At 28.2% G+C, this 19,252-nt stretch overlaps 1 protein-coding gene across 1 annotated transcript in view; it reads right to left on the bottom strand.

The window, feature by feature from the left end:
- Sytbeta (Synaptotagmin beta) overlaps positions 1–19,252 on the bottom strand; it is a 29,818-nt gene that overhangs the window by 9,086 nt on the left and 1,480 nt on the right. Inside the window, exons 2-5 of the mRNA XM_075357562.1 lie at positions 13,147–13,401; positions 11,221–11,611; positions 7,334–7,524; positions 4,873–4,992 (exon numbers count right to left, since the gene is read on the bottom strand). Of these exons, the coding sequence (XP_075213677.1) occupies positions 4,873–4,992; positions 7,334–7,524; positions 11,221–11,611; positions 13,147–13,401 (957 nt within the window). The remainder of the gene's footprint in view (positions 1–4,872; positions 4,993–7,333; positions 7,525–11,220; positions 11,612–13,146; positions 13,402–19,252) is intronic.

Genomic DNA, 19,252 nt, shown 5'->3' with positions numbered 1-19,252 from the left:
AGCTTCTAGTTAAGATTTAACATCGTTACAGTAAACTAAGTCCTGGTACTGGAAGAAGAAATGTTCAAATTCAGACTACCTGTCACAGAAAGCATTTATTTTAATATCATGTTGTAAAAGATACCAACCTTTCAATAGTAATGCAAAAATTTCTGCTTGCGTCTTATATAAATTTAGATCATTAATGAGATAATTAAATGCTGTCTCATTAATTATGTGTGGTTCAGTATTTGTATTTTCCAAAAAGTCTGGGTCTCCTTTGTTCATCATCTAATAAATCTGTACAACTTTCAAGATCAATAGTTTTATCTTCGTCTAATTCCCATGTAATAGTGGAATTGGAAATTTGAACTGTGAGGCATAGCACGTCTTATAGCAGAGGGAATATTTAACAGTACATCTAGTATATTTTGTATATTTGCTATTATCCCTGATATCTCTGATATTTTCATTGTATAAGAATAGCAGTCCATGAAGTGATCCTTAAGTTCTCTGTAAACCATTGAAATTGCAAATGTCATGTGATAAGGTCCATTTAATCAACCAGTCAACATCATTACACATGAATTGCAGCAAATATGAGGAACCCAGGACCTGTCCTGATCATCTACTTTACATCCAATATAGTTCATATGATTTTTTTTTATCTGTGGAGTTATATTTCTCCTTTGAGTCTTTAATGTTACCTCATCACAAATGTAACAGAAACTATCTGGATGGTTAGTGCAACTGCATGGAATTTTTATTAAAAAGTTTACTGCAATATGCTCATAAACACTTATTACAAAACTTTAAACACTTTATACACATATTAATGTAGTATAAACTCTGACTTAGAAAAGGAAAAATAAAATCACAAATTTATAGGAAAATTAGCTGACCAATGTTATATGCTACACCAAATGTTATATAAACATTTACTTGCACTTGACTGTAGTTAGGATTATTCTTAGCCAGCATAATAAATTGTTTATTACATCCAGCAGAGTTACCAAAACAAAATTCCTATTTGCATCACAATATGTGATTAATTGTTGACATAATTACATTTAGAAAAAATATGACATGAATCATATGTTTATCATTTGTAATCATTTGTAAATATTAATAAAAAAAAATTTGTTTAGCAACTTAACTCTGCAATAAATAAAATAAATAAATAATATATTCTATTTGGATTTTTCATGCACATATATTTGCTGGGAAATATGAAGAGCAATTACAAAAAATCTGAAGTTGATAGGGAAATTCTAACTTCATATTTGAATCATATTTGAAATACATAATATTCAGCAAATATTGTTCAAATAACAAAATCATTGTTGACCAGTGAAATTAGTGAAATGGATGAGACTCATTCATCTAGACAGGCTGTCTGATCATCACACTTTTTTCAAAACTTGGAATTAAACTGGATGTAGCCACTCTCATTTCCTTTGAATTTGAACATTTCTTCTTCCAGTACCAGAACTTAGTTTACTGTAACGATGTTAAATCTTAACTAGAAGCTTTGGAGCATATACACCATCCTGATGAATGGCGTGTTTTTAAATATTCTTCAAAGTGTAGTTTGAAAGCAATCCATCTTAATGATGGAAATAATATCCTAATCAAAGTATCATTCTGTGAATGATACTTTGATTTTCATTAACAGAACACATTTTGACCTCTTTCTTTGCCATTGACTTCTGTTGACATAAAACCAAAGTCCAAATAGCTTCATCATATTATTCGATGTTTACATTTCTTTACACTCTTGCCACTGATCAACTATTTGCTCTCTTCTTTTATTTTCCACAAAGCTTATTGCTTTCTAGTAAAAACTGATCAATTTTTAAAAATGTATATGAGGAAATATACTTCATAAACTTTACTTGACTTGATCACAACAATATTCAGTCAATACAATCTCCATAAACTAATTCAACCCTAAAACTATGTGAAATCAACATTTATTTGTATATGAATATGTAATATCAGAAAATTCGAGAAACCATCAAAACAACTGACAAACTAAACTAGTAACTGACAAACTACTTGCAACATCTAGTAACCATTTACCGAGGCTTCACAAAAAATAACTAAGTGGTTTGCACTAGATGTTGCATCCTACGACATGAATTGAAAACGGAAATAAAATTATGAAAATTCTGTAATATTTTGCAGCACCCCTTGAGCCGCAAAAAAGGAAAGTTTGAGGAAGTTGGTTCTCCAGGAAATTGAGAAATGAGTGGTAGTATCTTGGTCTTTCATCCAGAGGTCCTGGGTTTGAATCCTGGTTAGGGATTCACAGCTTTTTTACATGCTATAAATTGTCATTTCGTCTCATCTTCAGAAGCAATATCAACGTTTGTCCTGCAGGCTAAAAAATTTAATAATTAAAAATTAAATAATTATCTTTTACCAAATTAAACAAATCAGGTACACCTTATATGAGATCTAAATAGTATATGTTGAACTTCTTATGCTTCCAAATATTAGTAAATTCAATAATTAATGTAAGAATAGAATGAGAAGTAGAACATAAAGTAGATAATAATAAACTTTGTTTCAAAAAACTTAGTAATATGGAAACATTTTTACTTCTCAAATTAAGTTTAGATGACAAGTTGAATGAAAACAGAAAAGTTACTTTGAAAACTTTTTCAGGTCTTCAGAAACATCCCATAATGTTCAGTAGAATAGCATGTAAGAATTTAAGAACAATAGGATTAAAAGAGAGAGATATGAGAGAGGAAGAGGAGACTTTTTATAAGTGTTTATAAGAATAACATAGCTATATAAGAATAGTAGAAAAGTTACAGTAAGAAAAAGCGAGACAAGGATAAATCATTCCTTACTTTTTAATTTATTAATAGAAGAAGCAGTAAAAAAAAATATAAAACTTGAGAGTGGAATATAATTTAGAGTCAAAAAATGAGAAGTTAAGATTTGCTGCTGTTGAAGGTATTGTTATTTTAGTTGACTCTAGGGATGAATTAGATGAAGTAATAAATGTTATGGATTCACTAAAAGGAGAGGAATTCAATCTGAAACATTGAACTTTAAAAAAAATATATACACTGAGAAAAAAGTAATATAAAGCAAACTGTATTACAGAAATCATAGATTTTTGTAATTTAGGTATAGTAATAAACTTACAAAGCAGGGATGGAATAAAGAAGTTATATAAAGAAGATTTGCACAAGCCAAGAAAGCTATTAAGCAACAAAGCAATCTGATTGTACCAAACACAGATTTAGAAAAATGAAGAAAAATTTGAATAATATCTGTAGATTAAACTTTTGTAACAGCAAACTGAACCAAATTGTGTAATAGAAATGTTTTTAAAAACTTATTTCAAAACATTTTCAGTCATTATGGTCAACCTCAGCGAATTTTATCTGAATAACACTTTATAAGTGAAGCACAGAAAGTAAAAAGCCAGATAATAAAGAACAGAAGTTTCAAAATGAGCTGCTGCTCATTTTACTGGATTAAACCATATGAACAGCATTTTGCGCAGATCTACCCAAATTTCAAATAACAATAAAAGATGTAAAATGAAATAAATAAAACTGATTTTTAAAAACATGTAATAATGTTACCAATCCTGTTTTAAATTTTACTTTTTGAAAAATACAAAACCAAGGTTTAGTAATTTTTTGGTAGTTCCTTGTTTTCAGAGAAATAATTACCAAAAGATTACCATTTTAAAATAAAATGGTAATTTATTTTACCATTTTAAATTAAACTATACGTATATAAAATTTTATTAAATAAAGAACAAGTTGTAATGTAATATTAGAATGAAAACTTGGACAGTAAAAGATATTTCTACGTAAAAAAGATTTTTCTTTATACTCTGGAATTCTTAAAATAATTGTTGGCTAAATCAGTGAGTATATTTATGCATAAAGAAAAATAAAATGAAGTCATTTATTAAAAAAAATATATAAATTTGTTCCAATGAACTTATATAGAAAAGAGAGAGAGAAAATGATTACAAGTCTAAACAAATTTTCAATAAACCACAATCATTTAAAGTATTATTAACACTTCACTGTGCCATTTTCACTTTATTTCACTTCAATTTATTTCTGATTGATGTTTTCACTTCATTGTGCCATTTTTACAGTAAACCTATTTAGCTGAATGTCAGTTAAACACTTTCTGATTATCTGGAGAGAAATATTGACATTTAGTAATAAATACTACTGAAAATAACTAAAAATACCTCACTTAATTGATTACTTTCCTATAAATTTTAGTAACACTCTTGAGAGCTGTGTTATTATTTAAACTATAAATCCCAAAGCGTGATGAAACTTTAGTGCTGGTCAGTGAAATCAGCACTATGTGGATAGCTTTTAAGTATTTATTGAATCTATACTTAAAACTACATTTTCTTTTACCGTTGTAAAGCAATGGAAAAATACAACTGGAAAATTTTAGAGAATGAAAATAATAATATTTACATGAAATAATATTGCATGGAAATGTAAGTGATTTGTTTTTATTAAGTTTAAAGACTGAAAGAAATTAAATTTCCAGAAAGTTATCACCGATTTAAAATTAAAATTTTTGAAACAATATACCAAGCTAAACAGAGTAAGAAAATGTTTTTAAAAAGCTTAATACAAAAGATTTTTAGTGGTTTTTCAATCATCTTCAGTGATGTTTTCACACTAAAAATCCATCAATTTCATCCTTTAAACTTCAAATAGCTTATCAAAAAAGCACTTGTACACTTGTATTACAAAAATACAAAAGATCAAAACAACTTATTAAGAAAATACGCTTAATTTTACAAATTTCCTTCAACTTTTGAACAGTCCATTAAGAAAATGTTCTGGAAAATTTTATAGCTAGTGCCTTATAGGTATAATATACCTTCTTGTGTTTTGTAATGTCACTCCAGATTTCTACACTGTTTGTAATATCCAGTTCACACATATTAATGCGTACTTCACCCACTACATTATTTCTAGAGAAACGATCATAATCAAACACCTGAAAAAAATATAAATACATCAGATAGTTTTCTCTGTGTTAGTAAGTCCCATAAATTAATAATTCTTTAATAGCTTTTGATGAAGTATTCTATTATGATTGAACTATTTAGCTGATATTTACTTATCTATCCAGTATTTCTTAGGACCAAGGTGCTTATAAAACACCAGGACTTTAAGAAGATTAATTTGATTCGCTTTCTCTGAAAATAATTGTATTTCTTGTATACCATTTCCTATGGAATACCCAACAAATTAATTAATTTTTAGTAGAGCTGAATATCCTCTTCATTTTGGTGGGCTTACCTTGCTGTGAGCAGCTAGGCAACCATATATATATATATATATATTTAGCTTAGTAAAAGCAAATGATTAACCATATGATAAAAAAATTAATTTACTTAAAAATCATTAATGTATGATTATCATTCATACGTAAATGTTTATAATAAAATGCTATGTAAAATGCATTTGTTTTTTTCCCAATTTAATCAAGGGAAGTGCTTAAGAACCATTTACAAATAATAAAACTAAAAATAGTAGAATTTTGATTGTTAGCTATTCATCCCCTGTCATATAGAAAAAACAGTAACAGAAAGTATAGTAGAGAAACAAAGCATAAACAAATGGAAAAAAATTGTAAAAATAAAAAATTAAAAAACAAAAGATTAACATTTTGAATTTCTAGCTGTTTTTATAAAACAAATAAATAAAATAATGATAATGTGTTTTAGATGGTCCAAATTGAATTGAAGGTTAGGGTATTATACTGATCTAAAACATGTGACCTCCCCACTCAAACTACTGAACAAATGTCAGTAATAAGTTTAATACATACATATATATATATATATATATACCATTAGGTTAAGTACGTAAACTACCTTTAATTTTTGATTTGGCCTTTCCAAAGTAGAGTTTTATCATTTTTTTATTTACAGTTATTTTTTTCATCTATTAATAAAATGCATATAAAATATATACAGAATTAAAATTTAAATCTATACATATACTTATCAGTTCCATTGCATCTAGTGATGATGATTGCATAGAGTCAAATTTTGCACTTGGTAATAATTTACCCGTATATGTTTAAAAGTAGTGGTCGAGTGTTTCTCTTCATGATTTTTATTCAATAACCAAATATTATGTTGTTATTAAAAATCTTCGTAAGTGCATTATTGGTATTTACAGTTATCTTCAAATTATGCTTATTGAAAAATTGTTTGATCCACTAAACTTCTTTTCCTGTAAATGTGAATATAGTCCATTTATAAGTTTATTTATTGTTTACTGTTTTTTTTAATTCCGCTTCTTTTATTTTTGATCATTCAGAAAAGTACTCTTCATATCAATTACATTTTTTTTTTTAATAACATAGAAGAAAAGGATATTTATAACAGTAATGGTATATACAAAGTAAAATGTAAATGCAATGCAATGTATTTTGTGCAAACTGAAGAAAATTAAAATTAAAATTTAACAAACATGCAAGCTCTTGTAAGTATGGAAAAATTATTAATATTATGCAACACATTTAATAAAGGAAGAACATACCCCATTGAAAATGGAGGACTCTTTGAAAACTGATTCACAATCGTGGAAAAGAAAGAATATTGAATATTTTCGAAAATTTTGAAATTTTTTAATTGAAAAATAGTGGAAAAACAATCATAAATGAAAAGATCAAGTGGTTTTTTAGTAACTGGATTTTTTAATAACTTTTTCTAGGAATCTTAATTTGCTTAGAATAGGAAATAGATAATTATAAAATAAATAGAAGTTTAACTGATAGGTAAAAGAACAGGAAGAAAGACTGCTAGCCAGAAAACATGATTTGGGGGAGAAAAGAGGACCTAACAATATATAAAGCCTTACAAACTGGAAGAAGTGCCAGGTACAGTGAGTTTTGGAAATGTGTATATCCAAAACGTGTTAACCATATGATTTAATTATGACGAAGCTGAGAAAGGTAGATAATTATACTCAGTACAAAAATTAGTGATATTTGCTTTGAAAATAAAGTAATGTAAAATGAAACTGGAAGTTAAGAAAGGAAATATAATTATAAAAAAAATCACATGCCACTATTACTGAAAATTTTACAAAAAAAAGATAAAAATACACATGCACACTGGTTTTGGGGGTTTTTTACATACAGATGTGCAAATAAAGTTTTCATTACAAAATTATTTTTTTTGCAAAAGATATGTATTACAAGAAAAAGTAATTTGTGGAAATGAATTTTCATTGTATTTAAAATTTAATCAGGTAACATAAAATACTGAAAACTTAATGCTTTAACCAAACAGTGCCAATAAAAAATTAACAAAAAAATTTACCTGAAGTATTAAAGTTTTGTCCTGCAAATCTTCATGTGATACTGGGAACTTAAAGTTCTGATCAAAAAAAGGATTTGGATCATTACGATGAATGTTTGTTTGTCTCTTACGTGAATCAACTTCAGGGCTCATTGTCAGTTTAACATAAGGATCATTGAAACCACCTTGACCACTTCCTGCGAGATCATGAGCTGAAAATAAAATAACTTTATTAAAATAAAATATACATTAAGGCAACAAAAAATACAATCTTACTGTACATGCATTCTAACAAGAGTTTTGATTTATGTATTTAATATAACACCAAAGTAACACATTCTTTGTTAGGAATTTAATTGAGCGAGGTCTTTACATTTAATGAAATTATCAGAATTGGCTACATACTAGTTAATTAAATGACATCAAAACAGAACAGATATCAGAAAAAACTCAAAATTATGTCTATATGGAGGTTCTCTGATCAAGGCTCAATGATACTAAATAACAACTGTCCAACTAAAATGTTTTTATGTCATTTCCTCCTTTTGTAATAACATTGGAGTAACAGTGCCATCATTGTTTAATTCTTTTTTCTAATGCTAATTAGCAGTAATAAAGGTCAATTACATATTGTTATTAAAGTGGTATATAACAAAATAAGTCCAGTAAACAAGAAAATTTCTCAGGTTGTTTATATCTATAAGTGAATTTTTAAATTACCTTAAGAAATCAGTTATATTACTTTTAATTAATTTGAGCAAGATTTAGTAACTAACTAGTATATATTCCGCAGTTCTGTTTTATTAATTTATTTTAGGAGGCCAAACTCAAGCTTTTAATGGTTTGCATTATTCTTTTTATGCAGCAACTGGGCAATAGATGTTTTGTTCCTTGATAGATCCAAAGACATTTAGCTTCATTAGATAACAATAAGAATCTACTAGTTTTCTACATCAATAAATAAACCTAGTAGGGCACATTTAACACTCATAAAAATTAAAGTGAGCAAAAGAGATTAAAGATAAGGAAAAGAGTAAATATACAGAGTAAAAGTACTCATAAAGTAAGCAACATAGAAATGATGGAAATAAAAGAAGTAGTTGCATGGACAGAATAAGAGTATTTCTTTTAAGAGCAACTTGATATGAAATAAGTATATACTAATGGAAATGACATAGCACATGTTGAAAAGACAGGAAGAAGTAAGGTAAAAGGGGATTTGAATAAAAACTGCATATACCATTTGGATATTCTTGAAAATATGAAAAAGGGTATCAGGAAAAGTATAAATGAATGAAGGGTGATAGTGAATGAGGAAAAATGAAAAGATAAATAAATATAGAGGTTACTTGGAAAATTTCAAAGTTTGACTAAACTGTTGTTTCTCAGAAAAAATGAACTGTTATTTCACTTCGGTAGTGTTTTTTTTTTTTTTTTTTTTTGTGCCCAGTAGTAATACTGGACAGCAATTTATTAAATCAAATAGTTCAGGATTTATTCTCAACAAATCAGTATTTTTAGTCTTATTCTGTCTGAGATCTATGTTTATTTGTTATGTGTTTTTATCTTTAGTAGACAGCTTTGTTTGTCGCTTTGGCCATTTTATATTTACACAAGTATTTCGATCTAGATAATGAATTTGTCTATATGTGACTAATAAAAGAAGGCCAAACTGGGAATTGAGCCCAAATTCTTGTACATTAGTGTTTCATCAACTGATCTGAAAAAAGTGACAGCTTTTAAATAGGATATCAGTTTGTGATATAATTCTCATGTAATGAGTTTATGATATTTTAGGTCAAATTTGTTGAAAATTTATTGTAAATGAAACTATAAACACCTGTTGAGGTCAGTCTTATTCAAATATAGAGCTGTAAGGGTATATACCAACAATTTTTAATAATAATTCAATCTTTAATAATTCACAAAATAAGTGTTTGTGGAATGCAACACAAAAACATTATGCAAACATTTATATACATTATGCTGCTCTAATAATTTTGAAAATTATATTTTTGTGTACAATGAAATATTTTAAAAATAAATTGAAATTTACTATTTACTTATATTATTTTTATTTTTTTTTTAAAGAAATTTATTTAAAACGGCTCTGCAATATTCTTTTCACTGATCTAAGTGAACTGCAATTTGGTTGTAAGTACTTGCACTCGTCACTTCAATAAGAGCATTTAATTTAATAAACTATTGTGAATGTGATTAAAAATTGTTTGATTTTTTTATGATTAATAAGCTTGAATGGGAAAATAAAATTTTTGTAGCAAATGAAAACTACCGTACTTTCCCAGGATTCAAATCTGGGACCTCTGGATGACAGGTCAAGTTGCTACCACTTCACTACAAAGATTGGTAGATTTATTTCTTGTTTACTGATTATATTTTAATCTTTGATTAAAAAGTAAAAATACATATACTACTTGATTACTTGCAGGACAAAATTTTCAGCCACAATTAAAAGGTAGTAGTATGTTACAGAGTGGTGCATGAAATGATCCAACATTTGTTTTGACAATAATTGTTTAGGTTAATAGTTATTAGTAAGTTAGTTAGTTAGTTTTTAGGTTAATAGTTAATAGTTATTAATGTGTTTTATGATGGGAGAAGTGACAGCAGTTCATGAATATTAGTTTCTTCTTTTTTCCAAGTGCACTGTTTGTGTATCGTTCCAAAATGGCTGACAAAGGAAGACTGACTTGAACAGCATGTAAGACTGTATTGTTTTTAAATGAAACAAAAAGTTTGGTGCTTACACAAAGATGACTTTGTTCCCCTTTTCCAACTTAGTAGTCCCCCTCATTTAAAATAATACATAGACTTTACAAAAAATCTAATAGTGATGGTTCAGTGTTATTTGAGAGTAAGCATGAACAGCCTGCTGATGTTAGTTCTCCACAGAATGTTGAAGCTGTCAGAGCAGTGTTGCTAAGAAGTCTGGGCAAATCAACAAGAAAAGCAGCAGCATGACTTGGGATTTCTAGGCGATCTGTGCAGAGAAATTTTAAAAACTAATTTGTATTTGTATCTGTAAAAAGTAAACAGTTTTGCCTAAGTTAATGGTTGACAACAAACATCAAAGAATGGCATTCGCTGAACAGGCTGTGTACCAAGACGTATTGTTGAACAATGTTTGGTTTTAAGATGAGGTACATTTTCACCTAAATGAGGTTGTTAATAAACAAAATGTGCTTTTTTGGGCTTTCAAAAATCCACACACGCTTCACAAAAAGATGCATCATGCTCTAAGAATTATGGTACGGGCCACTATCTCAAGTCATGGGGTAATAGGGCTACTCTTTTTTGGACAGTGAACAGTGAACGTTATCTAAACATACTGCATAACAATTTTGTTCCTCAGCTTCTTACAAAAGGATTTCGATTAGAAAACAAGTGGTTCATGAAGCCAGACCAAATTCAGCTAATGTAGTTTTAGACTTTCTGCAAAAACTTTTAATGCAAATGCCATTTCAAATCAATTTCTTAATCATTTTGCACATGGACAGAACTGGTTCCTGAACAGTCCTGATTTGAATCCGTGTATTATTTTCTTTGGGAATTTCTAAAGGAAAATAATTTTCCCTAAACATCCTTGTACAGTGATAGAACTGCAAGAACTAGTCATTGAGGCATGCAATGATGTATTTTACTTTTCTGTATTGCGATTTAAATAAATATTTTTTAAAAACCAAATGTTGGATCATTTTGTGCGCCACTCTGTCTGTATATGAGCTAACAGCTGTCGTACATTATAATTGATGATTACATGTCAGGTAAGATTGAAAAATGGATACAAAATTCAGAAATATACATATTTACTTTTGATTTATTACCTAATTTTAAATAATATTAAAACAACAAGTCTATTATTATAAATGCTATATAATCAAAGTTACCTTCAATAAGATGTACATGTAAATCAGAGCGATCAAAGTCATAGTTAAGTCTAAGATGAAGACGTCCTAAGGGAGGTCCAGATAGATTAGAACTTTTAAGAAAAAGAGGTCCTTCTCTTGGTTGGTATAAATCAGGTTGCAGTGTGCCAAGTGGTGATGCTGGTGGTGCATCTGTGACTGAAGATCGTGGAGGAAGCAGTAAAGGAGATAGACTATGTGCACGTACAGATACTGGAGAATTACTACTACACACAGAGACAAGAGAACTTTGTGATGGTGAAGGAGTACGATCAAGACTGTGTGGTCCAGGAGATGGTGAACGTGGTGGTAAATCTGATTGATGAGGACCAAACATTCTGATTTGGGGAGACATTGAACCTCTTTGTTGACTCTGTAAATTAATTAATACAAAAAATATAATAATAGTTTGTAATTCACCTGAAATCAGAACATACATATTGTTTAAAATAATGCTCACAAAACATTCAATAATATTAACAGGGTAATCCTTACTTCTTAACAGTTTGTCTGATACTCTCAAAAGCTGATTTGGTCTGATTCAAAAACAGGTTATAAACTATTTCAAAAATTTACCTTACAGCATTACCCTCATCTTAATAAAAAATCAATTTTTTACCATTTTCTTTCTACAATTTTGTTTTAATAATAATTAAAACTAATAAAACTTAATCTTTAGAACATAATGAACAATGTTTTAATATTTATAATTTATTTTTTTATTAATAAATAGAAGGATATCTTTATAACATATACTAATATCACATAACTTCATTGCTGGTTAGCAATTAAACAAATACATCTAAGTTTTTACTGGAAGTTATTCATATTTGTGTAAGTAAGTAACTTTTAAAGAAATAGCAATAATTTTTTATTGTTTAGATATATGAATAAACATTAACTTATTGCAGTAAAGAAATAATAAGCATGTTATCTTATTAATATTGTGGTAAAATGGCCCTCTAGTATTTTGTTACCAGCCAGTCAGGACTTGCTTCACTCGCTGGACTGTCTAGTCAGGTGGCTCTGTCACTGGACCCCTGGATCATTATAAATGATCATAAAATATTCTTTCATAAAATGTTTTAATGTTTTATTAGCTTTTCGCTGCAATGGACTTATGTAGTGATTTTTTAGCTACAGCTCCATTTATGGATCTGCAACTTATGGAACCAAAAGTGCATCTCAATAGACATCTTCAAAGAGAACATTCTTAAATTAAAAAAAAAAATCTTTACTCAATAGCACTTGCACAGTAAATTTTCATGTTTTACGGCCTTAATACTGGGTGAAAAAGGTTGTAAAAACTTCAGAAGTTCCTAAAAATCGAGACTTATCATTGTCCTGAATTTCATTTTTATATGATGTTTCATTTAAAAGTTATTTAAAAAAAAAACAGAAATTTTAAAATCTTTGATATCCAATAACTTTAAATAATGATTGATAACATATGCTTTTTATTTAGCATATTAATAAATAATTAAAAAATGAATCTTTTGGCTACTTCGGAAAATAAGTTGGCAGCGAGGTTTGTGCAGTATAAATGTGCAGCTTACCGCCGCATCAGCAGTCACATCCAAAAAGAAATTTTTGCCAAATTACAATTTTTTGTATAACTATGGAGTTCTTAATCTTGTATTTCAAAGAAATCAACTTGTTTTTTATATATGTATAGAAAAATGTTGACACAACAGATTTCTTTATATACAAGTAGTCAGTTATTTGTTTGGGAGAAATCAAGTTTTTCTTTTTAACTATTTTTTTTTATTATGTTAGAAATCAGTATATTAAAATTCAAATTGAATTCAAGCAGAATTTAAAGAGTTGATTCAATTTCATAAAAAAAAATTAGACACAAAAAATAATGCACCAAGTTAATAGTTTTATTATCTATTATGAGTAAAATACCTGTTTAGAAATAGCGCTGTCAAGACTACTCTGTGATGACATTGACAGGGTACGAGGACTGCTAGGACTTGGGTAAGAACGTGACTGATGAGTCAAGTGACTAGGAATTGAGGTTTCTATAGGGCAAGGACAATCAACTATGGTGGATGTAACAGGAGGCTGTGGCATGTGTTGATTCTGCGTAGTCGTCTGTGGTAAAGATTGTGTCTGGAGTTGTGGTTGAACCACTCGTTGTTCCTGAGATACATTGAAAACCTGAACAAAAAAAACAAAAACAAATTACTCTTCTTTATTATTTCTACATTCATAACAATAAAAATCACTATTAAGTCATTTATCATTTTACTGTTAACTATTAACATTAACATTTAACTACATACTATTAATATTTTTAACAGTCATTTCCTGATAAAATGTGAAAATAGAAAATCTGTAAAATAGCAGTTACTACATTTTGATGGAAACATTTTTCAGGTAGTTGTTTCCTTACAAGACTCTTTGTTAACAAATTTAAGGCGAGTATCTTTGGTGATTCAAAACATTTCAGACTAGTAAAATTGATTTGTCACTAAAAAGGCAATACACATATATTAATTATAAATGGAAATTATATACATTTTATAATTTATGTATTTCATTATAATTTTAACATAAAGTTATAGTCATATGTAGAATAATAAATAATGCTAATATTATTTAAAACTATCAGCTCTGAAAAAAAACAACAGTTTTTAATAATACAGAACTAGTTTAACCTTCAGAACAAGAAGTAAAACAAATCATTAGATATGGAACTTCATCATCAAACAAGCACAGTGCCCCTGGGAATGTATAAATTGACCGTTTGATTGCCCACTGTGTTACTTTGGTTAAATGGGATGAAACTTGAAAGAAAGATACAGTAAACACTTATAAGCTCTATACAACTGTGTGGAGTGAAAAATTTCCATCTGATTGAGGAAAATTACAAATCCACCTACTTAAACACCTTATTATCTATACATGCACCAAAAAGAACCATATCACTGAAATATGAAATACAAACAATTACCAAAAATACATTAAATTAACAGACTAAATCCATATCCAACATACTTTCAACCACATTCTAAATTCATATCTGCTAAGTCCATCATTCTGCAGAAAATCCATCAATAAAACATCAGTTGATATCAAATTGACAACAGTAACACCACTCACTGCAAATGACCACTAGAGCAACTAGAAGATGAGATGATACAGATATTGTATCTCTTGAGATCTGTCATGGTATGTCAAACGTAAAGATTTGTACTAGTGAAATATGAAAATATTTCCCAAAAATAATGTTCGAGTTTTCTGACATTATATGCTATACTACAGATCTTGTTATACTAGCCCTGATAAAAAAAAATTGTTTAATTAAGATAGAGTCCTTTAAACTGAGGTCGAGTCCTTCAATACAGGATACTTTTCTTAAGATTCTCAATACCATTCTCGAAAATGCTTTTCTTCTGTTCAATCGTTTTAAGCAAGTGATGATAATTTTTACATCTTTTTTTAACTGTCTGGACTGTTTGGTTGATAAAGAATAGTAAATTGCTACTAATAATCAAAATTTTGGAAGAAATTTTAGAATCACCATTAAATATTATCAGTAATTGTGTTACTGTAATATCCCTACTGAGTTGAAGCTTTGCATAAAAGAAATTATTTCATGAAAAAAAGAGGAACATTATCTGTCTCAGCCCAATATTTTGATACATGTAAAGCACCTGAGGTATAGGAGGCACTAGTCAAATTTTTTTTTCTGTGAGAATAATGATGTTAATCATGCAGCCAGCCCCTGTGTAAATAAAAAATGAAGGTGTCACTTGTACCAATGAATATCACCTAAATTTTGGTGGGATTGACATGCTGATATCCAGCCCAGGGAAGGCAAGCGATTACCACTTAATTTTTCACTTTCTAAAATTACCCTGGCATGGAGTATGTTATTCTCAGTGCTTTTCATTTTAGAAAGTGACTTAAGTCAAATTGCCTCTAACTTTATAGTTATGGCACTTAAGATGTATACATATTATTGCAATAGCATTTTAACAGAAAAATATGTTGGTGCAAAGTGAAATTTGGAAGGCTAATTTTTATATATATATATATATATATATATAGAGAGAGAGAGAGAGAGAGAGAAACAATCTTCATTACATTATTGTTACATTTATGTGTAGATATATTATGTCATATTTAAGTCTACAGACAGACACATTACTTCATTTGAAGGCTGTTATCCAGAAAAAATTACATTTTTTTTATTAAGAATTTATTTTTTCTATAACAATACTGATGGAATAGAAACAGATGGAATAAAAAAGACATTTTCCCAGTGTAGATTTCTTTATAAATAAGTAGGTTTACGCTGGAAAGTTATTAACCTCTTCTTAATAGCATCACTGTATCTGCTACGTACTTGTGTGTTCTGCACACTTTAATTTATCTTACTTTTTATACGAATTACTGATATCATTGTTTGTATAATAAATAAGCTTAGAGACTTATTTATTTTCTTTTTTGGGGCTTCTTATTAAAGATAATATTTTTTATGTGTTCGTATAAGTCAGATATATTTTAAAATAATTTTTCAAATATTGAAGGTGAAAAAAATGAGGACTTTTAATAAGAAAATATAAAATATTATCATTATCTTTCATGCTATTTCAATTAAGTTTTAAAGTAATTTTTTATGTTATTAATTCTAGAAGAATAATTCTAAAAACTGTGCTGATCGTGAAGGTTATATTTACCTTCCAGTGCACTTAGTTTCTTAATAAAAACTAAAAATAAGGTATTTATATCAAGAAATTAAAGGATTACGCATGCATGGGTTCACTATGAGACTTATTAGCAGCAATTTGGTAATTTTAAATGGAAATCCATTTTTATATAATTAATCTTCTCAAAAGAAAATAACAAAATATCATATAAAAAACAGTTTAAAGCTTTTTTTTTTTTAATTACTTTTATTGACTGTTGCAAAGAATTGTTCAGTGAAATGAGAGTGTTGATTAGTTGTGTGGGTAAATTTATTTTTTATTTGTATTTCAGTAATATTTTAGGATATAATTTTTTCATATGTATTAGGTTGAATAATAATTTTTTTCAATAAACAACCCTGTGAGAGATTAAATTACAATTAGACAAAGCTGTTGAGGATATTATTGGGAGATCGGTAGCCATCTAATCTCATAATAGACAGTCATTGTCAACATTCCATGTCATGAATATTTATACACTAATTACATCAGTAATGCTTTTCCCTCAATCACTGATCCAATAATTAGTTAACTAATATATCTGTAGCAAGCAGTAGTGATCATATTATAATTTGTAAGCTTCTGTTTGGTATAATACACTAAAGCATAATTTGCTAATTGCTAGATTTTTGTTGGACTCCTGAAACAATTATACGGTAAAAAAAAAACTGTCTAAATTTAGAAACTTTCAAAAATAACAATGTGATTATTACAATAACAGTACATATTTAAAATATAAAAAAATAATCATACTTTTATTCAATAGATATCATTTTAATTACATTTTCTTTTGTTTAATAATTAAATCACAAAACAATATGAAAAAACCTACATTTTCATCCATTTTTTTCTTTATGTACAACACCTTTCCTGTGGGTTATGGATCATTGATAACTGATGATTCTTGTTAATAAATAACAATATAGAACATATTAGGTATAATTGGTATAATAAAAGTAAAAATTGCCAGTACAAGATGAGCCCAAACCTTTTCTAGGTAAATAATACACTTGATCTCATGATAATGAATAATGCACTTTTATCTCTTAGTAGCATCCTCTGTCACGGCTTCACTTATGCTATATGCATGTAGAACTTCAAAAATTAGAAATAGTTTTTTAGTAATTATGTATGGGCTGTGCTCTGAGTTAACACTGCTCACAACTTACAGGATGAAAAATTAATTTTATTTAGTAAAATAGAAGATGATAAAATAAAAGAATTAGAAAACATCCGGGTAAATATACTCATATTTCTTTATTTGTCACGTGTTGATATCAAAATTACTTGGTTGTTACAATTTCCAGTTCTAGAAAATACTACATATAATTGATTGTGAGAGAAATACTCTGAATGCAGATCACTTCAACATGATTGAAAATTTTGCTTTGCAACTTGTTAATAGTAATAGCAAAAGAAATTCTGATTAGAAATTGCAGAAATTTAAATTTAAATGGTAGATCTGTAGGGATCATAGCGTTTTGTGGAATAAATGCAATTTCTCCTGTTGCTAGTCTATTAAGAATTATAACTTCAATGATACTGCTATGCAGAGTTCTGATTTGTAGTCTGGTATCATTACACAGATTGGGAAGTTGAAGGTTACATAACAACATAATTGGAGAAATTGTAGGTTATTTATTTATTTATACAGTTTTTTAATATATGATTTATATTGCGTGAGATTGGTAAGATTTGAACTGAGAAACATTTCAAGAGTCATAAGAAAGCTACAGTTATAATTTTGTAATTATTAGCTCGTGTTTTTTGCAAATATCAGGAATAAACAAAAAAGTCATTTTCTCTTTATGTAGTAGTGAGATGAGTAATAAAAATATGTTTTTAAATAAATTTTCATAATTTTTTTTAAAGGTATTTTATATATTGATAAAAATGATAATTGTTTAATTAAATGATCTAGGATTTAATTCAAAACAGGTTTTAGAATTACAAAAATAAGAAAAATAGGATTAGAAAAGAAATAGGATTAACCTGATATTCTTTAAGCTGCACTAAAGATGAGAGATATGATTAACAAAAAACATTATCATACGAGACATCTCACATCCAATCAATACAAAAGTAAACTCTTTTATAACAAGCACTTTAAGAATTGGTGGATGCCTAATAAACTATAATCAACTTATATAAAATAATATTTTCCACCCACCAACAATTTTAATAAAAAAAAATTGGTGGAAGTATTATTTCATATTAATATCAATGGTGTCAAATGCTTGGAAAATTAAATCTAAACCAAATAATTAACTTATACAGGTATTTAGTATAATCCAAATATAATCAAATTAACTAGAAAAAGAGGGGCCGAATGGAAAATTATTTTTCATTCTGTACCAAATGAATGTATCATAACATGTTACTTTTCTTCCAGCAATATGGAGTCAAAAACTAATGAAAAGCCTAGGTTGAGCTTGAAATCATCCATTTTACCTGTTACTAACATAATACATGTAGTATCTGACTGTAATACACAACATTCAACTTAAAGTTTACCAGAGATAGATTATTTTACCAGGACTAGGACTGTCACATAAATTGCAATCCTTTAGTGCTTAATTAGATGTTATACTGTCATACAGCTTAGCTTTTACAAATGCACTTTTAAAAGAGATTTTACTTTAATCTTTTATGAATTTTTAATTAATGAAATTTAACAAAATGACTTAAGACAGTAAAATTAACAGAGTGACTTCACTGGCTTTTAACATTAAATTAGGATTAATTATTTTGTGACCCCAATCAACTCTGATAGAGTTGAAGATGGGCTGATTGTTGAAAAATAAATACTATACAAACAAATTCAGCCTTCTTAATATGAAAATAGAATCCTTTTCTTCAGAGAAATGTTTAAACAAATGAAACAATATATACAAATATGGAGACATTAAAAAATCCTCTATACAGGATAGGAAATAACCCACATAAAAAATAACTACATGAAGAAATAAAGACAAATTCAGGCTTTGTCAACAAGAAATGGTCAGTAAGAACCAAATCTATTCAAAAGAAGAACCACTCTTTGAGACGTATAATACCATTTAGAGGTTAGGTTTATGGTCATATCCGGCCAATGGATGCAAACCACACCTGTAGTCTCTTAGGAGATTAAACCATTTTAATCCAGGGTATGGTTAGTACATCATTCAACGACTTTACACTGCTCAACTTAAATACATTCAGCAAAAACCTTTTATTTTCCTTCATACGAAAAAGAACCTCTAATAAGGCTCAGACCTTGTTAAGGAAAGCACGATTCCCCACAATTATGTGGTATGTGGAAGTGTATCCAAATG

This window comes from Lycorma delicatula, chromosome 2 (assembly GCF_047948215.1).
Source record: "Lycorma delicatula isolate Av1 chromosome 2, ASM4794821v1, whole genome shotgun sequence".
In the NCBI taxonomy this organism is placed as follows: Eukaryota; Metazoa; Arthropoda; class Insecta; order Hemiptera; family Fulgoridae; genus Lycorma; species Lycorma delicatula.
The sequence above is the reverse complement of the archived record's forward strand: the minus strand, read 5'-3'. Positions and strand labels throughout refer to the sequence as shown.